This window comes from Diceros bicornis, chromosome 1 (genome assembly GCF_020826845.1).
Source record: "Diceros bicornis minor isolate mBicDic1 chromosome 1, mDicBic1.mat.cur, whole genome shotgun sequence".
Classification (NCBI taxonomy): Eukaryota; Metazoa; Chordata; class Mammalia; order Perissodactyla; family Rhinocerotidae; genus Diceros; species Diceros bicornis.
In genome coordinates, this window is record NC_080740.1 from 48,906,428 (window position 1) to 48,932,551 (window position 26,124).

Sequence of the window (26,124 nt, forward strand, 5' to 3'; positions counted from 1 at the left end):
TACATGCAAAAGAATGAAACTGGACACTATCTTCTACCATATACAAAAATAAATTCAAAATCAATTCAAGACTTGAATGTAAGACCTAAAACCATAAAACTCCTAGAATAAAACATGGGCAGTCAGTTCACTGACGTTAGTCTTAGCAGTATTTTTTTGGACCGGTTTCCTCAGGCAATGGTAACAAAAGCAAAAATAAACAAATGGAATTACATCAATCTAAAAAGATTTTGCACAGCAAAGGAAACCATCAACAAAACAAAAAGGCAACCTACTGAATGGGAGAAGATATTTGTAAACTATACATCTGATAAGGGGTTAATATCCAAAATATATAAAGAACTTGATATCAGAAAACAATCTGATTAAAAAATGAGCAGAGGACTTGAATATTTTTCCAAATAAGACGTACAGATGGCCAACAGGCACAAAAGACGTTCAGCATCACTAATTATCAGGGAAATGTAAATCAATACCACAATGAGATAGCACCTCACACCTGTTAGAATGGCTATTATCAAAAAGACAAAAAATAACAAGTGTTGGCAAGGATGTGGAGAAAAGGGAACCCTTGTACACTTTGTTGGTGGGAATGTAAATTGGTGCAGCCACTATGGAAAACAGTCTGGAGGTTCCTAAAAAAATTAAAAATAGAACTACTATACAATCCAACAGATCTACTTCTGGATATTTATCAGAAGAAAACAAGAACACTAATTCAAAGGGATATATGCACTCCCAAGTTCATTGCAGCATTATTTACAATAGCCAAGATATAGAAACAACTTAAATGTCCATTGATAGATGAATGGATAAAGAAGATGTGGTAAATATATATAATGGAGTATTACTCAGCCATAAAAAATAATGAAATCTTGCCATTTGCAGCAACATGGATGGACCTAGAAGGTATTATGCTAGATGAAATAGGTCAGACAGAGAAGGACAAATATCGTATGATTTCGCTTATAGGTGGAATCTAAAAAAACAAAACAAACAAACAAACAAAACAGAAACAGACTCACAGATACAGGAAATTGGTGGTGACTGGAGTGGGGAGGAATTGAGAGGGCAGGTGAAATAGGTGAAGAGAATTAAAAGGTACAAACTTGCACTTATAAAATTAATGTCATGGGGATGTAATGTATACCCTAGAGAATGTAGTCAATAATGTCATAACTTTGTATGGTGACAGATGGTAACTAGACTTATTGTAGTGATCGTTTCATAATGTATATAAACATCAAATCACTAGGATGTATACCTGAAACTAATAGGATATTGTATGTCAATTATACTTCAATTAAAAAAAGCAGATTGTCCCCAGATATCTACTTTACTATTTTGCAATTCTCATTTTGGGTTACTCAATATTTTTTTTTCCATTAAAGTATTTTGTCTTGCATAAATTGTGCCTAGAAGGGAAAAATAAGAATATGCTATGACCTTTTTAAGCATTTGCAGTAATTAATTTGTCAGGCAAGAAACTGTCATCTGTCTCCTGAAGAAAAAAAACAAAGAACTTAAATTTTAAGGAATTGGAAAATTCTGATATACAAGGACTGTAGACCGATGGAATACATGATGGAGGAGAGGCTCTGGAGTTGGATGGACCTGGTTAAAAAAACTCCAACTCCAACATTTGGCAGCTGTGTGACCTTGGACAAATTACTTTTTCTTCCGCAATTTCTTCACCTGTACAATGAAGATAATATGAGGGCATGTCTTATAGGTTTGTGATGAAGACCAGATGGGATACATAGGTAAAGCACTCAGAATAGTGACTGGTACCCAGAAAGTGCTCAATAAGTGTAACAATGGCAATGAGGATGATGATGATGATAATGAAATGATGGTGTTGGTGATGACAGTGACAATCAGGGGCCTCTGCTGTAGCAGAGAAGGCTTGTTTTCGCCGGTGGCATGTGTGCCCTTGGAAGCCAGAATGTCCAATAAGGAGTGGGAGCAATGGGAGTTGAATAGAGAGTGTTAAAATGACATGAACTGCTTTACAGTTTGCTGGAATTCAACCCCAAGTAACTCATCACGTGTATGTTGCTTCTCATCACAGAGCAAGTCAACAATGGCCTTGAAATCTGGGGCAGTGATTGCTGCTCCCTTTGTCTTCTACTTTTCTCTTAGTTTTTTACCTTGCACGTTGCTGGACAAAATCTTGATTAATTTGAATAAATCTGATTGAAAAATTATTTCAGGTAATGTATCTAAATATAAGTAAAACTAATACATTTCATGTCTCGTCTCTTGCCTGTAAGTATTTTCAGACTAACATCCCAGAGGAATAAAACATTTTCTTAGGGGCTGGCCTGGTGGCATAATGGTTAAGTTCAGCACACTCCGCTTCAGTGGCCTGGGGTTTGCAAGTTTGGATCAGGGGTGCTGACATACACCACTCATCAGCCATGCTGTGGAGGCATCCCACATACAAAATAGAGGAAAGATGGGCACAGAGGTTAGCTCAGGGCCAATCTTCCTCAAGCAAAAAGAGGAAGATTGGCAACAGGTGTTAGCTCAGGGCCACTATTCCTCAACAACAACAAACAAAAAACCTTATCTTAAAATTTCTAGTAACATATTAACTAGATCGGATACAGTATCGTACAGAAACCTTGTTCCAAAATTGTAGAGACTTGAATTTAAGTTCTATTGCTTTCTATCTGTTGGACCTTGGTAACTTACTTCACCCTTCTGTGCCTTGGTTCCTTCCCCGTGAAACAGGGATTATAATTATCAACTTCAAAGGATTTCTGTGAAGAATAAACAAGATGACAGCTGCAAAAGGGTTATGGGGCTTGCTACATAGTAAATGTCCAATAAATATTGCTACTATCATAATCTTATTAAAATTATTATTATGGTTATTATTTATATAGTTATTATTATCAGTGTTAAAATCTACATAATCAAAAAAAAAGTAGGCATTTATCTATCTACCCAGGATGTAAGATAAATTTAACATACCTTTCTTTACATTCAATTTCCTTTTTCTTAGTTTTTCCAAAGTAATTTGTGTTTGTGGCAATCTAGGACAGGATATGCTGATGTAGGCACCCAGAGTAAATGATATCAAATATAATAAAAACAAGTTCAGAGGAAAGTAAGATAAACAACACTAGTTGTGTTGGTCACACACAATTTAGATACCTGCATGGTGTCTGTAATAATAGTTTTAATGAGATCACTGAAAAGTGCCTTTCTCTCACAGGAGAACCTGGACTTCTCATTTCTCGAGTGAATGCAAAGAATCCCTTCTTTGGTTATGCTGGGAATAAGAAGCACACAGAGAAAAAATTGCTCTGTGATGTGTTTAAGAAGGGAGATGTTTACTTTAACACAGGAGATTTAATTGTCCAAGATCAGGAGAATTTCCTATATTTTTGGGACCGTATTGGAGACACGTTCAGGTATGAAGTGTCCTTGGTTGTGCTGCTTGTGCTGTGACTGTGAACCACGCCCCGAGCAGGGCCCTGTGGAGACATTACAGACCACATGTTCTTGACCTTCAGGGCAGACAGAGCCCTTTTATCTCAATAGTGTCTCCCCATTTAAAAGTTCATAGTGGGGCCAGCCTGGTGGTGCAAACGGTTAAGTGCGCCCGCTCCGCTGCAGTGGCCCGGGGTGGCAGCCCGGGTTTCACCGGTTCAGATCCCGGGTGCGCACCGCTTGTCAAGCCATGTTGTGGCGGCGTCCCATATAAAGTGGAGGAAGGTGGGCATGGATGTTAGCCCAGGGCCAGTCTTCCTCAGCAAAAAGAAGAGGATTGGCAGATGTTAGCTCAGGGCCGATGTTCCTCACACACACAAAAAAAATAATAAAAAAAATATGTGTCTAGATTGAAACATAAGATAAATTTTGATGTCAATTTTTATAATTATTTTAATGAATCAGTTTGGTCCAAATCAGTGAGTTCCTTTTTTAAGGATATAAAACAGGTAGGCAGATGTTAATTCTAAATAGTACGGTTAAAACATAAAACCAGTTGCATCAAATATGGTCTAATTCTTGACCTAATGATAACAATGAAACAGCAAAATTTCCCTTTCTTATATGTTCTTTTTTACTTCCTTAAGATTATTTTAGGATTATGAAATTATTTTGCTTTACTAGTCAATGACTATAGAACAGTGAAGGATAGACAGTGGACATTCAAAAAATGATTGAATGAATAAATGAATTATACTTCCTACTTCCTCGCCTTCTTATACCATGTTGTGAGCTCACTTTAATTATCTTAATTAAAATAAAATATTCATTCATATGCATTAGAAGAGCCAAAGGGGTTAATCCCTAGAAGCAAGGGTGTCAGTAGACGTAAGACCACTGCTATAGCCTTCCTTTCAGTTTTTTCTATGTCTGTCATTAGAGATAGGGAATGTTTTGTACTTAACTGTTATTATATTACAAAATAAAGAGGTATTTATCATTGTTTTACTTTTTTTTTTTTTTTTTTTTTGTGAGGAGATCAGCCCTGTGCTAACATCCGCCAATCCTCCTCTTTTTTTGCCGAGGAAGACGGCCCTGGGCTAACATCCGTGCCCATCCTCCTCCACTTTATATGGGACGCCGCCACAGCATGGCTTGCCAAAGCAGTGCGTCAGTGCGCGCCAGGATCCGAACCAGCGAACCCCGGGCCGCCGCAGCGGAGCGCGCGCACCCAACCGCTTGCGCCACCATGCCGACCCCTTATTGTTTTACTTTTTATAACATATTATAAAGATTTTACATTTTCAGTAAGCAATTTATACCAATGAGACATAGATAAAGTAATTTTAACTAAGAAACAGATACTGATTTTGTTGACTTGGTTGACTTATCAACAAAGTGCTTCCTTAGAAATGCCTTTTGTTCTGAAAACTGCCATTGTTTTTGGTTACTACCTGCTCACACAGAGCCAAGTGCAAGGCACTGAAACTAGAACTGGGTACCTAGTTCTTCAAATATAAGGGCACTCACTGGATCTTGTTTTTTATTTAGATGGAAAGGGGAAAATGTTGCAACCACAGAGGTTGCTGACACTATTGGAAAGCTGGATTTCATACAGGAAACAAACGTCTATGGTGTGGCTGTGCCAGGTATGAATATATTTCAGGTTTTCGAATGATTCTCAGAATGGCATGTGCCACTTTTCTTTAGTTTTGCAATGATCTTACTAATTCAACATCTTATTTTGTATATGTTAAAATAAATATCTTAGTCTTGTCTCGGCAAGTAATGCCCTAGACCAAGCTAACAAACTTCAAGGTCACCTCGGGGAAAAGGTACCCACTGAATTTTAATGTTAAGTGTGTATCTTTAAGCAAAGCCTGAAAACTCTGGTCAGTGACTCACTGCTTGAAAATAGTTACAGCTTTTCAATAGTCTATTATTTTTCTCTTTATGACTGGAGTTTATACACGCCGTTAAACAAGAACAGGTTCTAGTTTAAATGTTTAATAACACTTGTAGTTAGGTTGAAATTTTTTCGAAAATTATTTTAAAATCTGTTTGGCCTCATTTATCTTTATAAACATATGAGGATTGTCTCATGATGGTGAAAATGGCCAAGAAAAGTGACCGACCTGAAATCATGGACAGCTGTTCCCCTTCACTTCTTTTTTTTTTACAGATGACAGCATTTTCCAGCTCAAGTTTGTAGGTGCAGGGGATACTGCGGGTGGCGTGTTTGGATAGGAGAGCAGAGGGAGGGGAAGTTTACTCTAAGAGACAGCAACTGGGTGCTGGAGAATTGCTACAGGAGATTCTGATCCCCTGGAAAAATCCATAGGTGGCATGATAAACAGTAAGCGATCTGTGGAATTAGTTATGGAAATAGCAGTCTCTAGTTTCTGAACTTAAAAATATGCCCTTTATTTTTTGCATTAATGCTTAACATGGACATTTCTCTGGAATAAATTTGCCTTTAAATAAATGTTTCCTCTTCATATTTTTATATTAATGGTGGTAGGATGCAAATTATGGAGCATTTATGGTGTTTTCCATTCCATCTATTTCATTTGTATAGTGTAGACAATCAGGGATAGACTCTACCCTTCTCTGTTCCTAAATTATTTCTAGGGAGTAAATCATATGCTCAGGGAAGGCCTGACTCATTTATGCTACTGTTGCATTGTTATTATTGCAATAGATTTAATGTCTCTATTTGCAACAATTAGTATGCAATTAATAAGATTATTTTAAAAATTTACCTAGTACTTGTCAAATTGATTCTATTTCAAACTTTTTTTTTCAGATTATGAAGGAAAAGCAGGAATGGCCTCTATTATTTTAAAACCAAATAAGTCTTTAGACTTGGAAAAAGTTTATGAACAAGTTGTAACGTATCTACCAGCTTATGCCTGCCCGCGATTCTTAAGAATTCAGGTAATTTTACTGTCTGAATTTTAAGAATTCAGGTAATTTTAGTTACCCATCAAATTTTAGACCAGGATCCAGGAGATAGTTTAATTACAAAATAATATTGTATCCTTTAGATAATATGTGCATTTTATTTATATTAGAAAATTTCAAGAACAACGAAAAGTATTGGGATGCTAATTTATGTCGTATTTGAAGCCTGATTATATGGAAGGAAGCATGATGAAATGCTAGCATGTCTTTGTCTTTGTCCTAATGATAGAATTGCAATCTTCCTCTTCAGTCAAGACCTTAGGGCAAAAAAAATGATGGTCCCAGTGATGGTGTCAAGCCCAAACCACATCTTACACATGCCTTGTGAAGACATTTGGTGCCGTGTCCCTAAAATTAGGTCCCACCAAGCTGACATCAAGGTGTCTGCAGGATGTGTCCAGAACCTAAAGGCAATTTGCTTTAAGCAATTCTGCTTCTATTATTTAGCCTCATTCTGTCCAGCCTCCCTTTGGGACTTTATATTTTTGGGGAATTCTGAATTCATTTGTTTTGAGAGGTAGGCTCTCTCTTGTTAGGTTACTAGAATAAAGTACAGTAAAAAGAAAACAAATTTACTCAGCTACTAGGTAACTTTACTTGTTCATTTATTCAGCCATTCATTTATTTAATATTGTGCCTCAAATATAATTTCCCAAAGCTAGTACTCATCATCTCTTAACATCCAATCACATAGAATTTTTCTGGATACTTTTGTCATATCGCTATTAGATCCCTAATGGAGCAATAGATGGAGACATTTCATTTTTAAAGCATTTGCTGAGCAATCGTCGTGGCCAAGTCACTGCTTGGCCAATGGGACACGTCATCTGAAATGTCATAAATACATATTTCATTTACATAATTTTTTTTATTTTTAAGAGCTTTTACATACATTGTCTCTGATTATTTTCATAACAAGCCTCTGAAATACTAAAGGTAAGTAAATATGAAGCAGAAGTAACACATTTTCAATTGCAATTTTTATTGAGATAATTGTAGATTCACGTGCAGTTGTAAGAAATAATACAGAGAGATCCTGTGTACCCTTTACTTGGTTTCCTCCAATGGTAACATTTTTCAAAACTGTTATAACCAGGATACTGACATTGATATAATCCACCCATCTTTTTAAAATTTCCTCTGTTTTACTTGTATTCATTTGTGTGTGTGTGTAGTAAGTTCTATATAATTTTATCACCCTTGTAGCTTCATGCATCAATGACCACAGTCAAGATATGAACACGTTCAACACCACAAGGATCCCTCATGTTGCCCTTTTATAACCACATCCAGCTCCACCCCTCCCTATCCCACCCCAGAAATAATGTATTTTAATAGAGTAGAAAGTTGATGGATCAAATAAAATTTTAAATATTTTTACCTTAGGGCAACTTAAAATTCACTTTCATTAAGCAGAGGAAATATTTTGGCATAGGACTACTTGAAGACTAAATCAGTCTTGTACAAATTTAGAAAATATTTTAGCATCATTAAACACCTAAAAGAACTTGGGCCATGACTGTTATGCTTATTACAGTATTTGCTATACTTAGCACAATGCATGACACTTAGTTGGCAGTCAAAATGTTTATTTAATAAATGTTTTATAATAAATGATCTGATATAAGCAATGCAAAAGTATAAGTTACTTCTGACAAAAATGAATAAAACAACAATCTCATTAAAAATCTGTTTAGCACAAATTTTAAAAAGATTCTTTTTGCCGATAAATTTGCAAAAAAATTTAAAATGTGATATTACTCAGTATAGCTGGCATGAAGTTAAATTGGTCCTTTCATTCTGCTTGTGGATACACAAATTATTATAACCTCTCTAAAAAATGGTTTGGTAAATATGTGATCAGACTCTTAAAATTTGCATATATTTTGACTTAGTAATTTCATTTCCAGAAATTTATCCTTAGGAAATAATAAAAGATGCACAAATGTTATATATAAAGATGTTCTTCAAAGTATTTATAGTAGTAATAATTTTTGATACTCTCTATAAGGTCAAGGATAAAAGTAAAGTTAATTAAAATATTATAATTAGATGATATCTTATGAAACCATTGAAAAGTACTGTTTTGATGAAAATTACCTAACCTGGGGAAATATATCTGGTATAATATTGATTTTTTTTTTAAAAAAGGCAGAACATCAAATTATATAAGTACAGTGAGCTTCTAATTTTCTAAAAAGGAGAAGAAGAAAATGTGTTTCTACACAGTCACGTCTAATTCTGTGATGACAGTGTTGGGTGGGGAGGGGAGAGAAGGGATGAGATCAGGGAAGGAAGTTCAAAGAGAAGTTGACTCTTGAATTAGTCCAGAAGGATGAATAAAAATGGCTGAGTTACTCATAGAACCTTATGTGGACCTCTGCATGTCATCTGATTTACAACAAGGTTGCTTCTCCATGCCTGAAAGTGCCACCAAGACATACGCTCATCTCCTTTAATCTCTTAAAGTGGAGAATCTTAAACTTTCTAAATTCATGGCCTCTTTAGTATCTCAGTAATTATTTCATAGCCAGCCCTGGTGGTCTAGTGGTTATCATTCCATGCTTTCACTGCCACAGCCTGGGTTTGTTTTCTGTTCAGGGCACCACACCACCTGTCTGTCAGTTATACTGTGACGCCTGCATGTTGCTGTGATGCTGAAAGCTATGCCACCAAGTATTTCAAATACCAGCAGAGTCACCCGTGGTGGACAGGTTTCAGCGGAGCTTCCAGACTAAGTCAGATTAGGAAGAAAGACCTGGCCACTCACTTCTGAAAAAACTGGCCATGAAAACCCTATGAATAGCAGTGAAGCATTGTCTGAGATAGTGCTGGAAGGTGATAGGATGGCACAAAAAGACCAGACAGGGTTCCGCTCTGCTGTACACAGGGTCACTAGCAGCCAGAATTGACTCCACAGCGCTACAACAACAAAATTATTTCATGGCATTCTTGAGCCAAAACAAATACTTAAACATTCCTTTATTCAGTAGTTAGGTCAAAACAAACTAATAAGTATTTAGGTTTAACAAATTAGTTGCCATTTGAAAAAATAATGCATATAAATTGAAAGAAAAAATATTTGTATTTCATTTTTAAATAACCACAAGTACTAAGGAGATATAAGCTGGGCATTGCGCAACTCTTCAAAATTTAGAGTTAGATTGGACTGAACAGGGCCAGCCTAATTCCACATTCTACACTGATTTTTGGCTATACCTGCTTTTCATCGCAGCAACCACTGAAAAGTCTGTTTCGCAAAGATATGACATCATTGACAAGAATGTATCACAAACTAATTTGCAAACTGTGAGCTACCTTGAGGTAGTAGTTTGCGAGTGTCACTGGGTTTACCTTCAAAATTTAAAATATCCCATGGGGACTCTGGAAATTCACTGAGGTACCACAAGGCACCTCAGTGTATAGTTTGGAAACCCAAGTTTTAGATCATTCTTTACTCCCTCTGGTTCTTATAGTTTTCTGCCTTATGGAATAGATTGTTTTCTTTTACAGCTTTCATCTTCTTGGTGTCTAACAGCATTCTCTGTACATAATATTGTATTGACACTTAATTGAAGCAATAAGCCTATGTGTTTTAGACATATTTGTAATCAGTTGTAATCAGTTATTGACTGTATTCATAATTATTATATGTTGAATAAAGTTCACAGGTAAATTAAGCTAAAGATTTAAATGTTCTAGGGGGCATTCTCTATTTCTAATGTTAAATTATTAGTAGTAAATATAGAGATGGTCATTGGATATAAAAATGTTATAATTAAATATTACAGTCTATAGTATTAAATGTTTTATTTATATATTTTAGATAATATTAAATGATTCCACTAATCCTGGTAAATGCTTTATAGGAAAAGATGGAAACGACAGGGACATTCAAACCACAGAAGTTTCAGTTGGTGGAAGAAGGATTTAGTCCATTGAAAATTTTGGATCCACTTTATTTCATGGATAACTTGAAAAAATCTTATGTTCCATTGACCAAAGAACTTTATGATCAAATAATATTAGGGGAGATCAAACTTTAAGATATTTTATATATGGCATTTTCATATGCTTTCTTAGGAGAAGTGAGAGTATCTGATTCTTTAATATGAAATGGGGAAAGGGAACTGACATTAATTAAGTGCTATATTTCCTTAATATGCAACAGCTTTTCTTTAGGTAAGAAGTTTAATTTGTTTTAATTGATAACAAACTTTACTTGGTTATTCTTTTTACCTCTTTGGGGATTCAGTGCATAACTAAATATTTGCCTTAATCTTAAAGATTTTAAATAATAAGTGGTTAACAGTTTAGACACTTACTAAAAATGTACTTTTAAATATTTAAAGTTTCTAGTTTTGAATAAATCATTAAATTATACTCAAATAATTGGTTTTCATGTGCCCTTTCCTATATTACTCAATAAAACCATCTTCATTAATATGTGTTTTGAGACTTTTGTTCTGATATTTTTAATTCTAAACTTCCAGTCAAAGGAAGCTGACTGATGAAATGTATGCACTCATATCTCCCTTATCTTAAAGTCACATTAAGATGATAGAAGAAATATAAAAATACAAAACAGCAAAGCAGGAAAACTGGTAAGCTGAAAGCATGTAGGAATTTTTGGAAGATATATAAATGGGATTAAATTGATGATAAAATCCAACAGAGCTGTAGAAACCATTAATAATACAGGAAAAGAACAGACTAGAATTGAACCCAGGTATTAACACCAAGATCAGAGGCAGAAAGGGCTTTGAGTGTGAGCAGGTCTGTGAGTAGTTAACTGGGAAATGCATTACAAGAATAGTGTAATAAGCACAATTGTACTTATCGCAATCTGGAAGCACCAGGCTCCAGTGTTTGCTTTAAGCTAGAACCACACGAATGACTCTCTTAACAAAGTGAGCTGCCCTCCATAGGACGGGGTTGTGGGGCTGGACTGAGAAATGGCATAGGGACCAGCAGGAAGCTCCTTTGCCCATAAACCTAGCTCCCTGTGCAATCAGGAGGAAAATTGGCTTTGCCTCATGTTTCCTCCCCACGTGAAAAAGCTTATTTTGGTTGGAAGAGAAGCTGCACGTAGTTCGTTTTTGTCATTGCTAGGAAAACATGTGTTATAAAGTTAAAACATTTTTTTAAATGTAAAGGTTAACCATAAGTAGCATAGAAATAAAAGGTCAAAGTTTAGAATGAACAAGTAGACCAGAAAATGTAATCAATTTTGTGACAGTCAGGAATTTTAAAAGAAAGAGAAATATTAAAAATGATAAATAGAAAAAATTAAATAAGTATAAGAATATCCATTCTCCCACTATATAAATAAGAATGGATTTTCTTTGATAAAAAAGTATTAAATGAATGAATAAATCGACATTTAATTTATATATTGGTGATTTGGCTGTTCTTCACCTTTCCATTAAAAAATTGCTTTGCCTTTATGTATATATTTTAAATTTATAGATGCCCTTTAAGTGTCATAAATGTGAATGAACACTTTTCTACTAATTCATAGCTCTTTAAAATCTTTGGAGTTAGATCATAATGGTGAATTAAGCATACATATCTCACGCCCTTCCCCCACCCTTCCTGTTAAATCCATTACAATAAAAGACAAAATATTACAAAGAGAATAAGCCACTAAAAGATGAGGGGGAAAAAACCAAGAGAGTGTGTCTTCAATAGATGAAACGTTGTGAGAAATTACTGGAAAATAAAAAATAGATGGAATCAGATTATCAAACAACTGAGGAAGGGGGAAAACAAAACCTCACACCTATGTAGCTGGAAACTGCTTCAAAGGCAAAAGAAACTCCAACCACATTGAAAACACATATAAAGACCAAGATGGGGCCTCTGTGTAATCTCAAAACTTGAGATCATGAGGTGCCTTGCCTTTCCTTGCTTATAGAAAACGTACATCAGCAGACGAAATAATTTATGACATGAAAGAAATAGAAAGCAAGATCACATGAAAATGAAAGTTTCTTTAAGACAAAGACACTAAGGATTAAAGTTTTTAAAGAGCTAGAAACTAGGAGAAAATATCTAGAAACTAGGGAAAAATAGTTGCTCATATATATAGTGTATAAAGAATACTTACAAATAAAAAAATACAAAGGCAAGTTGGTTCTTCGAGAAGATAAACAAAATAGACAAACCCTTAGCCAGGCTAACTAAGAAAAAAAGAGAAAAGGCTCAAGTAAATAAAATTAGAAATGAAAGAGGAGAAATTACAACGGATACCATGGAAATACAGAGGATTATAAGAGAATACTATGAGAAATTATATGCCAACAAATTGGACAATCTAGAAGAAATGGATAAATTCTTAGACTTATACAACCTCCCAAAATTGAACCAAGAAGAAATGGAGAATCTGAATAGACCAATCACAAGTAAAGAGATTGAAATAGTAATCAAAAACCTCCCAAAAAATAAAAGTCCAGGACCAGATGGCTTCTCCAGTGAATTTTACCAAACATTCAAAGAAGATTTAATACCCATCCTCCTCAAACTATTCCAAAAAATAGAGGAAGATGGAACACTTCCTGAATCATTCTATGAGGCCAACATCACCCTGATACCGAAACCAGACAAAGACAATACAAAGAAAGAAAATTACAGGCCAATATCGCTGATGAACATTGATGCAAAAATCCTCAACAAAATATTGGCAAACCGAATACAACAATATATTAAAAAGATCATACACCATGATCAAGTGGGATTTATACCAGAGACGCAGGGATGGTTCAACATCCGCAAATCAATCAACGTGATACATCACATCAACAAAACAAAGAATAAAAACCACATGATCGTCTCAATAGACGCAGAGAAGGCATTTGACAAGATACAACATCCATTTATGATAAAAACTCTCAATAAAATGGGAATAGAAGGAAAGTACCTCAACATAATAAAGGCCATATATGACAAACCCACAGCTAACATCATACTCAACGGGGAAAGACTGAAAGCCATTCCTCTGAGAACAGGAACGAGGCAGGGCTGCCCACTCTCACCACTCCTGTTCAACATAGTACTGGAGGTTTTGGCCAGAGCAATTAGGCAAGAAAAAGGAATAAAAGGAATCTGAATAGGTAACGAAGAAGTGAAACTCTCACTATTTGCAGATGACATGATTGTATATATAGAAAACCCTAAAGAATCTGTTGGAAAACTGTTAGAAACAATCAACAACTACAGCAAAGTTGCAGGGTACAAAATCAATCTACAAAAATCAGTTGCATTTCTATATGCTAATAATGAACTAACAGAAAGAGAGCTCAAAAAGATAATACCATTTACAATTGCATCAAAAAGAATAAAATACCTAGGAATAAATCTTACCAAGGAGGTGAAGGACCTATACAATGAGAACTACAAGACATTATTGAGGGAAATCCACGATGACATAAAGAAATGGAAAGATATCCCATGCATGTGGATTGGAAGAATAAACATAGTTAAAATGTCTATATTACCTAAAGCAATCTACAGATTCAATGCAATCCCAATCAGAATCCCAATGACATTCTTCACAGAAATAGAAAAAAGAATACTAAAATTTATATGGGGCAACAAAAGACCCCGAATAGCTAAAGAAATCCTAAAGAAAAAGAACAAAGCAGGAGGCATCACAATTCCTGACTTCAAAACATACTACAAAGCAATAGTAATCAAAACAGCATGGTACTGGTACAAAAACAGACACACAGATCAATGGAACAGAATTGAAAGCCCAGAAATAAAACCACACATATACGGACAGCTAATTTTCGACAAAGGTGCTAAGAACATGCAATGGAGAAAGGAAAGTCTCTTCAATAAATGGTGTTGGGAAAACTGGACAGCCACATGCAAAAGAATGAAAGTGGACCATGTGCTATCGCCATTCACAAAAATTAACTCAAAATGGATCAAAGACCTGAAGGTGAGACCTGAAACTGTAAAACTCATAGAAGAAAATACAGGCAACACACTGTTTGACATTGGTTTTAAAGGAATCTTTTCGGATGACATGCCTACCCAGACTAGGGAAACTAAAGAAAAAATAAACAAGTGGGACTTTATCAGACTAAAGAGCTTTTATAAGACAAATGAAACCAGAATCAAGATGAACAACCAACCAACCAGCTGGGAGAGAATATTTGCAAAACATACATCTGACAAGGGGTTGATCTCCATAATATATAAAGAACTCACACAATTGAACAACAAAAAAACAAACAACCCGATCAAAAAATGGGCAGAGGAAATGAACAGACACTTCTCCAAGGAAGATATACAGATGGCCAATAGGCACATGAAAAGATGCTCAACATCACTAATCATCAGGGAAATGCAAATCAAAACAACACTAAGATACCACCTCACGCCCGTTAGAATGGCTATAATCACCAAGACAAAAAACAACAAATGTTGGAGAGGATGTGGAGAAACAGGAACCCTCATACACAGCTGGTGGGAATGCAAATTGGTGCAGCCTCTATGGAAAACGGTATGGAGATTCCTCAAAGAATTAAAAATAGAGATGCCCTATGATCCAGCCATCCCACTACTGGGAATCTATCCAACGCACCTGAAATCAACAATCCAAAGAGGCTTATGCACCCCTATGTTCATTGCAGCATTATTCACCATAGCCAAGAAGTGGAAGCAACCTAAGTGTCCCTCGACTGACGATTGGATTAAGAAAATGTGGTATATATATACAATGGAATACTACTCAGCCATAAAAAAGACACAATCGTCCCATTTGCAACAACATGGATGGGCCTGGAGCGTATTATGTTAAGTGAAATAAGCCAGAAAGAGAAAGACAAACACTGTATGATCTCACTCATATGTGGAATATAAACCAACACATGGACAGAGAAAACTGGACTGTAAATGTACAACCCAAAATTTCACAATGTTAGAAACCATTAAAACATCAATAAAAAAAAGTGCAAACTTTTGGTTCTATCTTTAGAAAAAAATACAAAAAAAAAAAAATACAAAGGCAAAATAATTTTTAATGGGAAAAATATAAGAACAGATAGCAATATGAAAATTGGAAGCCCAATTCATTCAGTCATTTAATGCATCCTCCATATACGTATGTAAGAAAGAAAGAAATACAGGTACTAGGGACACACTGATAAGCAAAATCAAGTCTACAGGCTGGGGGAGGAACCTGTTAAAAAAAGTACACAATGAAATGTGGAGTTGCAACTGTGACAGTGCTGCAAAAAGATATTCAATCTTATTGTTAAAGAAAATGAAAAGTTAAACAATAGTGAAATCAGGTTTTGCTCATCAAGCAATAATTACACACAGGTTTGGCCAGCCAGGTGTGGGGAAATTTTAACTCCCCAGTGCTACTATATTGAGACTATCTATATTGAGACTATAACTCAGTACAGATATTTTGGAAAGCAAACTTGGCAATAGACATAAAAAATTTTCACCATACAAGCCCAGCAAACTTCAAACTGGAAAAATAGAATACCACACCTAGGCACATTATGATCAAACTGCTAGAAACTAAAGATGAAGAAGAATTCTTGATAGCAGTTAAGAAAAAAACAACACATCACATGAAAAAATAAACCAACACTTTGAATTATGGCTAACTTCTCACCAAAACTATGAAAGCCAAAAGAAAATGGAAGAATATCTTTAAAATAGTAAATAAACAACTGTCAAGCCAGAATTCTATACGCAGCAAAAGAATCCTTTAAGGATGAAGGTGCAATAAAGGCAGTTTGAGATAAAATATATCCAAAAGAATTCATAGCCAGAAATCCTGTATTAGAAGAAATGCTAAAGGAGCTTCTGTAGACCAAAGAAAAATAATAGGTGGAAACTCCAACCTTCAGGAAGGAATGAAGACTATTGGAAATGGTAAATATATGGGCAAATATAAAAGATTATGTTATTTCTCTTAATTTAAAAAAATGCATATAACTGCTTAAAGCAAAATTTGTAACATTGTTTTGTGGGTTTATACTTAATGTAGATGTAATACAAATAACAATCATACCATAGAGAATGGGAAATTCAATGGAAAAATTATAGATACCTATGAAGCACTGGGAAAAAAAACCTTAAAATTCATTCCCAATTAGGAAATTGCAACTTAAAATAAGAATGTGATATTTTTTGCTAATCAAATTTGAATAATTAAAAAGACTGGATATGTCTAGAGCTGGGAACATATTGGAGCTAGAACTCTTATAGTTATTGGTGGTGGACTATAAATGGGTGCAACTTTCTAGAGGATGGTACCAATCAGAATATAAAATGGATATAACTTTGACCCAGCAATTCTATTTTTAGAAATAAAAAAATTATTATTGATAGTGAGCCAGGATTTACGTCAAAGTGTATTCAGCTCAGGGCATCATTATTAATTGAAGAATTGAAGACAACCTAAAATAGAAAAAAGTTAAATAAATATTGATAGAATCCATATTGTACTATGCTCTGCAATGATTACAAAGAGTGAGTGACAAGTCAGTATGTACTGATATGAAATAATATCCCTGCTACATCACTAAGAAAAAAGAGATTAGAAAGGGTATTGATCCTTTATTTGTTAAAAATATATTTGAGAAATATAAACATTTGCCGGACAATTTCAAATAGTCATAACTAGTTCAATAATTAAGTGTAGAGTTGGATAGGGGACGGATGGGTTTTTACTTTTTACTCTGTACCCTTTTTGTCATTTGAATTGAAAAATTGCTGTACACTGCTTATGTAGGCTTTTAAGGCGATTTAAAAGTTAAGGACATTGTCTTCTTTAAGGAAAGCATAAGACAGAAGGCAGAGAATTGAATTCAGTATCATTACAGCAGGGAGTTTAAGATACTCAACCATTTCTCAGTAGAAATAAATTACAGGTTGTCATTATCTCTCTCAATATATTTCACTTCCCTGTAGGTTCCACCACTTCTTGACATATTTAAGATGAATTTTTTTAAGACCATTAAAGAGAAGAGTAAAAAATATCTGATATTTTCTATAAACTTCATACATGAGTGTTAACTTCTTGAAGAAGAATACTCTGGCTGTTAATTCTGCCTAAATTTCAGTAAATTTTTAAGTAAGTTTTTTAATATGTGCAAGAGAAACCAAGTTTGAACCACATTTATCATGATTTTCTTTATTTGTGGTGCCTGTTACATCTCTGGCTTTTTTTTTACTGGTAAAGAGATTTATTACTGGGACTGTGGTTTTCAGACCAGGAAGCTCTGGGCAATGTCTTCACCAAATTAAAAGTCAAAGTTAAAATGCAGTACTAAAAATGTCTGTGGAGTTTACTTTATTAACTTCTTGCTGTGCTTTCATTGTCTTTTCCTTATTCAGAATTTTGGTTTCTTGATTTAATCTAACTGACATTTAATCTATGTAAACTATTTGAGTCAATCCTGGAGATAGGAGCATAGCTGTATGATTACCATCTATGTACTCAGTCACATTTGAACAGTGAGGTGAAAGAATTGAAGTGTGAATGGGTCTCTCAGTCAACACACCTGACCTTGTGAACAGTGATGGCTCCTCCTCCCCATCAAGTTATTGCAGGAGGCCTTTATTACCTTAGTCCCCAGCCTCCAACAAGAGACAAGGTTCTCGAGGCCAGAGTGGGTAACAATCATTTGTACAGCTTTTAATATACAGATTCTCAGGTGCTACCCAGCTCTGTTGGATCAGAAACTCAGGATGTAGGCCCTGGGAACTTGCATTTTAAACAATTCCCCCAGGATTCTGAACTTGGCTATGTATTATATCCTGTTATCTTTATTCTCATTCTCTAATGGTCCCTGCTGTCCAAAATTTCCTCTGGGCTCTCTTGGAAACAAACTCTGTGCATACCAAGTTCCCAGAAACCTTCAATGTCTCATCAAATCCATCCTCCCAACAATTTGCCTTACTGGAAACCTGGCTCTCTTTGGAGGGTACCAGTTTCATTTTGGTCCACTAAAGTGGAGGCCGTAAACCTTCAGACATCCCAAATATTCTGGTCAAGAGGTTGTGTTCCTTGTACCTCATGGTCCCCTTTTGAACTATATTATGCTTCCTAGTTCTGTAAAGGCCCTGCCATCTTGCATTAACATCCTTGTATCTTGCTACCTCTACCTCATCCTCTGAAAACTTCATCCAAGGGCTCATAGCTTTCTTCTCTCTCCAGTTCATGTCATCAGTCAATACCAATCTCCATTCAACCAATTGGTTTCTCAGTTTTTCTCCACTATGTCATACTTTTCCAATCTTCCATTCCTCACCCACCCCACTACATTCAGCTGAAGGCTACCCTCATACTTAATTGAGAATATACTACCCATTGGATAGCAACACTGTCATTTTCATAGCTTTCAAACAATGTAAGTATATACGCCAATTATCTTCATTTTTCTTGTATGGAATAAATATCCATTTTACTATCAAAAGCCATTCTGATCATATATTTTCTGGAACTCATCTTCTCTCCCATTGTCAAGAATTTTTCCTGATTATCCCCCTTTCTCTTCTGCATTTAATCTCTCCTCTCTAGAATCTTTTCCTCAGCATATAAATATGGTCTGTTATTTTCCATATTTAAAAACACTTTCCTTTTCTAGAACTAGACAAGGTGATTTTAAAGTTTGTGTGGAAAAATAAACAGGCAAAAATATCTAAGATAACTTTGAAAAAGGAAGAGTCATGAGGGGTAATGAGTCATAACAGATATTAAAACATACTATAAACCCGCAGCAATTACAGCAGTGTGTTACTGGTTCATGAATAGACAGATAGGCCAATGGAAAATGAACAACAGTTCAAAACAAAGACAAGAATTTATTATACAATAAGAGTGACATCAATAGGACAAAGATAAAATTTCAAATAAATGGCATTGGGACAAGATTACCATCTGAAAAGATAAAGTTAAATTCACACCACACACTACATATGAGAATAACTTCTAGATACATGAAATATTTAAGTGTAAAAAAAAAACCCATAAAACCACCGAAAGAAAATATGGACCAATTCCTTTATATAATATTGGAGAGGCAAAGACCTTTCCAACTATAAGTCAAAATTCACAAATGAAAAAGGAGAGATAAAAATATCTGACTGCATAAAAGGAAGAAAAGAAGGAAGGAAAAAAGGAATGAAGGAAGAGAAAAGAGAGGAGACGAAGAAAGGAGGGGGAGAGAGGGAGGGAGGGTGGGGAGAGAGGGAAGAAGGGGGAGAAGGAGAGAAAGCAGGAGAAGAAGAGGAAGAGGAAGAAGACGAGGAAGAAGAGGAAGAAGTGAAAATGAAGAAGGAGGAGGAGCAGGGGGAGAGGGAAGGGGAGGAGGAGAGGAGAAAAAAAAGAAACAAAAAGAGAAGAAAAAAGAAATTTCTGCTTGGGAAAAAACACCACAAAATCAAATGTCAAATGAAAAACTGGAGGAAATATCTGCAACTCACGTCAGAGATAACGGATATTTTCTTAAATAAAAATCTGTTAGAAAAGATAACACAGTAGAAAAATGGACAAAAGAATACAAAGAGTTCAGAGAAAATAATTCTTTTAGTGTGAAAAAATGTCCAACCTTATTCATGAGAGAAACACATACTGAATGTACCCATAGCTTTTATTTTTCACATATCTGATGGGCAAAATTCAAAAGTTTCACAACACCTTGCAAGTGAATAGACATTGCTGACGGGAATGTAAAATTACATAACCCTGTAGAAATCAGTTTAGTAATATCTATCAACTTTATAAAAACATGTGTCTTTGGCCCAGCAATCTCATTTCTGGGAATTTATTCAACAGATGCACCTGGAGATATACAGGACGAAATATTTACAAGGTCATTGATTTGGGCATTGTCTGTAGTAGCACAATATTGGAAACAACCCAAGAGTGCATTAATAGGGGTCTACTTAAGTAAACTGTGATATATGTATCCAAAAGGACTATAAAAAATGAGGTAACTCTCAGTACTAGTTTGGAAAGATCTCCCAAATACATTAAATGGAAAACTTCAGGTACAAAATAGTATTTTAAATGCATGAAATGGGCACAGAAATAATATGTATTCATATTTACTATATCGTCATAAAGAAACCCTGAAAGTTTTCACAAGAAATGAATAAAAGTGGTTATCTATCAAGGTGGGAAACAAAGTCAGGATGGAATCAAGTCTTATCAATATATCTTTTCACCTTGTTTTGTTTATGTATTATTTTATTTAAAACAAGATGGTCTATTTAAAACAAAATAGTAATATTTAAATTCTCTCTTGACACCACATACCCCTCAAGCTCTTTATTTCTGTCCCTGTTTAACACTAAATTTTGTAAAAGAATTATCTCCATATATGGTCTTTACTTACTCACCTACCATTCACTCTTGAACCTATTTGAATCTGTTTTGCTGCCCCTCTACCCGTTAAAACTACTCTTGGTGAGGTCATTAATGACGTCCATTTTGCCAAACCCATGTAACACTTGTTTTTTCTAGCCTTATCTTTCTAGATCAATCAGAATCATTCTACACTACTGACTGTTCTCTTGACAGGTCTGTGACACCATTATGCTCATTTACCTCTTACTCCTCTCATCACTTCTGTGTTTCCACTTCCACCTGAGCTCTGACTGTTGGCTCTCCTCACACTGCGGTCCTAGGCTCTCTGGGCTTGGTCATAGCTCTTCTTTCATTCTGCTACTAGAAGGTATCCTCAAGCTCCTTAACTCTAAATATCATATTTATGTGGCAATCCCCAAATTCCGTCTCTAACTCAGACCACCCACTGAGCTCTAGACTCACATATTCACAACTTTACATATATACTTGGATATCTCAAAATTAACCTGGACAAAGAGAATTAATTCCCACTACACTCACACCCAAATAATTATTCTTCCCCAGTTGCCTCCGTTTAAATAAATAAAATCACTATCCACCCAGTTTTTTAAATAGAAACTTAGGAGATAATACACTATCCCTTAAGTCCTTATCCAATCTATAACTAAATCTAGTTAACTATACTTCGTTAATTATATCTTGAATCTGTATATTTATCTTTTATCACCACTCCAGTTTCATCTCTTGCCTACACCGCAATAATAATATGTCAGTCAGGATTCTCCAAAGAAACAGAATCAGTAAGATATGAACATATATATATATATATATATATATATATGCATGTGTATATGTTTATATATATCTATATCTTACCTATAGCTATCTATCTATCCATTCATCCATTTATCTACCTATCTATCAAGAATTTAAAGGAGTCGGCTCATATGATTGTAAGGGCTGACAAGTCAGAAATCTATAGGGCAGGCTGACAGTCTGGAAACCCAACAGGATTTCTGTGTTACCGTCTTGAAGCAGAATTCCTTCTCTAGGAAACTTGCTTTTTCTCTTAAGGCCTTCACCTGAATGGATGAGGCCCATTCATCCACTGGGATACTCTCCAGTGGAGAGTAATCCATTACTTAATGTCAACTGATTGTAAATTTGATCACACCTATCGAATACATTCCCAGCAACATCTAGACTAGTGTTTGCCCAAACAACTGTACATCATAGCCTACCCAAGTTGACACATAAAACTATCAAAACATGTCGTTTTCTAAGTGGCTTCTCATTTTCACTTTTGCCTCGTTTCCCAATCTGATTCCCACATAGCAGTTGGAGTGATTTTTTTTTAACAGTGTCTCCTCTGTGATTAAACTATTTCCATTGCTTCTCATTGCACTTGAGATAAAATCCAAACCCTTTGCCTACAGGTTCAACTTCCACTCGGAGTTTTCTCGTCTGCATTCACTATGCTCCAGCCACCTGGAGAACTGGCCTCCTTTCTCTTCATCCCACATGCCAAACTCTTTTCTATACTAGGGACTTTGCATATGCTTTTCAAATGTTTAATACATATTCGTCAATAAATAAATAATAAAGTGTGAAAAAGTATTGAAAGGATTATGAAAAGTTGTTAAACTCCAAATTCTATTACTTATTTGCAAAAACACTTCATTTAGTTTTAATGCTGAGCGCATAATGTGAAGCATCATGTACAACTTATGATTCCTCTCATATTTAGGATTCTTGATTATCTAGCTTTCTAGAAAGCAGGTGTTTATTTGCATTCACTAGCAAATGAGTCCTTTCTTAAAGACCAAGAGAAACTAGATGGGCCTTGGTGATGACAGTGAACACAGACTCAGGGACATTAAAACCATCAGTTACTCAACAACTACCCTGTAGACTGAATAGAGTAAGCAATGAGGAGTAAATTTTTTTAAAAACACAAAAATTAGATAATTCTGGCTGAAATTACCTGATAGAGCATCAGTAGACCTCAATATGTGGATCATCAAAACTTGCTTCCTAGATCTGGATTCATAATGATTTAATCTGAGTGCATCATTTGCTGGGAACTCCAATGGTGTTACAGTGAAATCATATTTTTGAAATACTAACCGATGCTTCTGCTTCCCCAGCAATTCCTTATTTGTCCTTCCTCCCGTTTAAGCAGACAGCTCATTCTCTGCCTATTGCCTTAAAGAAGGAAGATGACAAGGCATTCAGTTTTTTAAACATATATTTTTTGAGAATCTATTGTATTTCAGGCACTCTTCTCATCACCAAGGACAGAAGAGTAACCAGGCAAACTCCCTGCTCACATAGAGCAGGACAGCAAAAATCAGAGATGTAACTTTCCCTCCTTACCTCTCACCATCACTCTCTGCTCTGTTAGCATGCTTTGTCTTCCTTACATCACATATCATGACCTCGTATATTTATCTATTTCAGTATATTCTGTCTTATTCCTGTTCTATCAGATCAGGACTTTATCTGTTTTGTTTATTTCTTTATTTCTAGGGACTACAAGAAAACAAAGCAGAGAAAGGGGTTTGGTAGAGGCCAATGGGGTGACTGGTGTGCTATTTTAGAAAGAGTGAATAAGGAAATACCTCTCTGAAGTTACTTGATCTGACACCTGAAAGAACTACAGGGAGTAAGTTCTGAATTTGTTTTTGATCACATACTACATTTCAACTACTATTTTCAGTGCTTACAAAATATCATGAATAAAACAGAGAAAAATATCCCTGCCTTGATGAAACTCACTTTCTGTCATTTTGGGAAATAGGTTTCTAGCTAGTAGAAACAGCACACATTTAGAAAAGTTCCTGAGAAAGAAATAAGTATGATGGTTCAAGGAGCAGAAAGAAAGCCTATGTAGATGGAAGATTGAGGGAAAGGATAGGGGGAGTGGCGGGGAAGGGAACAGAGAGAATTCCATCAGCTGGACCTTGTAGGCCACTGCAAAATTTTTTCCAGAGAGGATGCCTGGATCTACCTTTCTCAGAATCCACTTCTGGATTACAGTCAGCCAATGAAAGGCAGATTTGAAGGCAGAAGAGAAGGAGAAGCCATTTTTCTCTGGAGATAATTATAGGCTGGTGCGTGGCAAGATGGTGAACACTTAAAAATCAAGCAGGCTATTAAAATTAGAGGTGGTGACTTCCTGAGATTACCATGACTCTCATTAGCTTCTGTGTGGGCTCCTGTTAATCATCTGCTTCCAGCAGTGACCTTCCTGTCATTTAATGCCCAAACTCTTCCAATGATTCCCTAACCCTATATTTCTCTCAATTAAAATCTTTTCTACTTGGAACTTCTAGAGAGGTTTCTATTTTCCTGACAAAACCTTGACTCATAGGAGTGTGAACTGTTTGTCCATTGTCCACAAAGAAAGGCAGAGTAAATAGGAACACATTAAAAATGAGAGTAGGTTTATTGGTGGGAAGATTCAAAAGGTTCTCTTATTATTGCATCTATTTTTCTCAGGAAAAAATAATAGAGGTCATCGGTTGAGAGTGAGGAAAAGGAGGGTGTAGTAGAGGTTTGAAACAAGAAGTGATGAGTAAATTGATTTGAGAAATATATTAGGCTAGGGATTTAAGAGACTTCTTAAGGAAAGTCGTCAAAAGTTTAGAGACAACTCAGCATCGTTATAGGATTTTTCTCCATCTGTCTTCGGTCAGATTTCCTAAGACAGAGCCCAATGTGGGTGTTCAAAGTGTATATGATTTATTGGTGGGGGACTCTAACAAGAAAGGGAGTTCAGGAAGCAGGATAGGGAAAGAGCTTGGCAAGGATGTGATCTCAGAGTCTAGGTTCAGCTAATTCCCATGGTGACCTCTAGTACACGAATTTACCACAGAGGGCTGGCCTTTTGTGCTCTAAGTCAGTCAGTCATTATCTGCGGGTGCCCTGAGGAGAGTGCATAACTTCCCAAGCAAGATGAGAAAAATGATTCTCCAGGAAAAAGGGTATTATTTGTCAATAAAAAGAATGAAGTACTGACACATGTTCAACATGGATAAACCTTGAAAACACATTAAGTGAAAGAAGCCAGTCATAAAAGACCACATGTTGCAAGAGTCTATTCATGTGAAATGTCTGGAATAGGCAAATCTATAAAAATAGAAAATAGAAAAGTGGTTGCCAGAAGGTCATGGAGGGACGGGGGAAAGGGAGTGACTGTGAATGGGAGTTCCTTTTTGGGATGATGAAATGTTCTAAAATTAGATAGTGGTAATGGTATGTACAACTCTGAATATACTAAAAATCACTGAATTGTACGTTTTTGCAGTGTGTATTTTACAGTGTGTGAATTATATCTCAATAAAGCTGTTATTTTAAAAAAAAGTGGAGTATGACATGGGTCCCATGCTATCTATTCATGCAGCTTACTTGTGTCCTCTGGATCTGCCCAAGGTTGGTCCAAGATATACCATTGCAGATTTACAATGGATTGCTGCTAGGCTCATCCAACCTTATGACTCTGATAGTACCCAATTTGTGATGGACAGTTCTAGCCTCATGGTCACTTGTCCTATAGACAGACAATCCATCCTCACTGGGGCCCAGTTTTAGGCCAGGAGCTGTTTTTTACTGAGTGAATAATTCTCTGCTGCAAATTCCCTAGCCTTGTTCAAGAACTCTAGTTGTCTGTACTTTAAGTTTCCTGTTGGGGCTTGGCAAAATCTCCATATAGTGTCTTATTCTACTGAAGATCTATTTGATAGCATAAGACCCCATGGATATGGTGCAAGTGTTAGGACTGCTTGTACCACATCCTAAATCTGCCGCAACACCTTTTTTGCTCTAGACCCCACACAAAACCAGAAGCTTTTGTGTCACCTGATAAAGGGGTCAAAGCAATATTCACAAGTATGGAATATATTGCTTCCAAAAGCCTAGGAGACATACCATGTGTTCTGTTACATTCTCAGTGGTAGGAGGCACAAGAGGCAATAACTTGTCCTGTGCTTTGGAGAGGATGAATCAACTGGACATTCTTTAGGACTGGACTACTGTATCTCTAAAAACTTCACTGATATGTCAGGCCCTTGAATGTTTGTAGGATTTACCTTCTACCTTCCAAGTGCACGTATCTTACCAAGACTTACAACATATTTGCCATTTTTTGATCATCCTGTTGGATTAACCTAAATTTCCAGTGGGCTATTGTCATCCACCATGATCCATCTGGTTTACGCAGGGGCCAAACTGGTGAATTGATTGGGAATATGACGGAAACCACCACATCTGCACTTTTTAAGTCTTTGAGGGTGGAACAAGTCTCTGCCATTCCTCCTGGGATGCAATATTATTTTTTATTTTGATGTCCTATCTTAGCCTGAGGGAGCAGAATT

At 35.8% G+C, this 26,124-nt stretch overlaps 1 protein-coding gene across 1 annotated transcript in view; it reads left to right on the top strand.

Moving 5' to 3' along the window:
* Window positions 1–10,845, top strand: part of SLC27A6 (solute carrier family 27 member 6) — a 56,725-nt gene extending 45,880 nt beyond the window's left edge. The window contains exons 7-10 of the mRNA XM_058539815.1: window positions 3,224–3,422; window positions 4,993–5,090; window positions 6,248–6,378; window positions 10,275–10,845. Of these exons, the coding sequence (XP_058395798.1) occupies window positions 3,224–3,422; window positions 4,993–5,090; window positions 6,248–6,378; window positions 10,275–10,451 (605 nt within the window). The 3' untranslated portion in view covers window positions 10,452–10,845. The remainder of the gene's footprint in view (window positions 1–3,223; window positions 3,423–4,992; window positions 5,091–6,247; window positions 6,379–10,274) is intronic.
* Window positions 10,846–26,124: the final 15,279 nt, after the last annotated feature.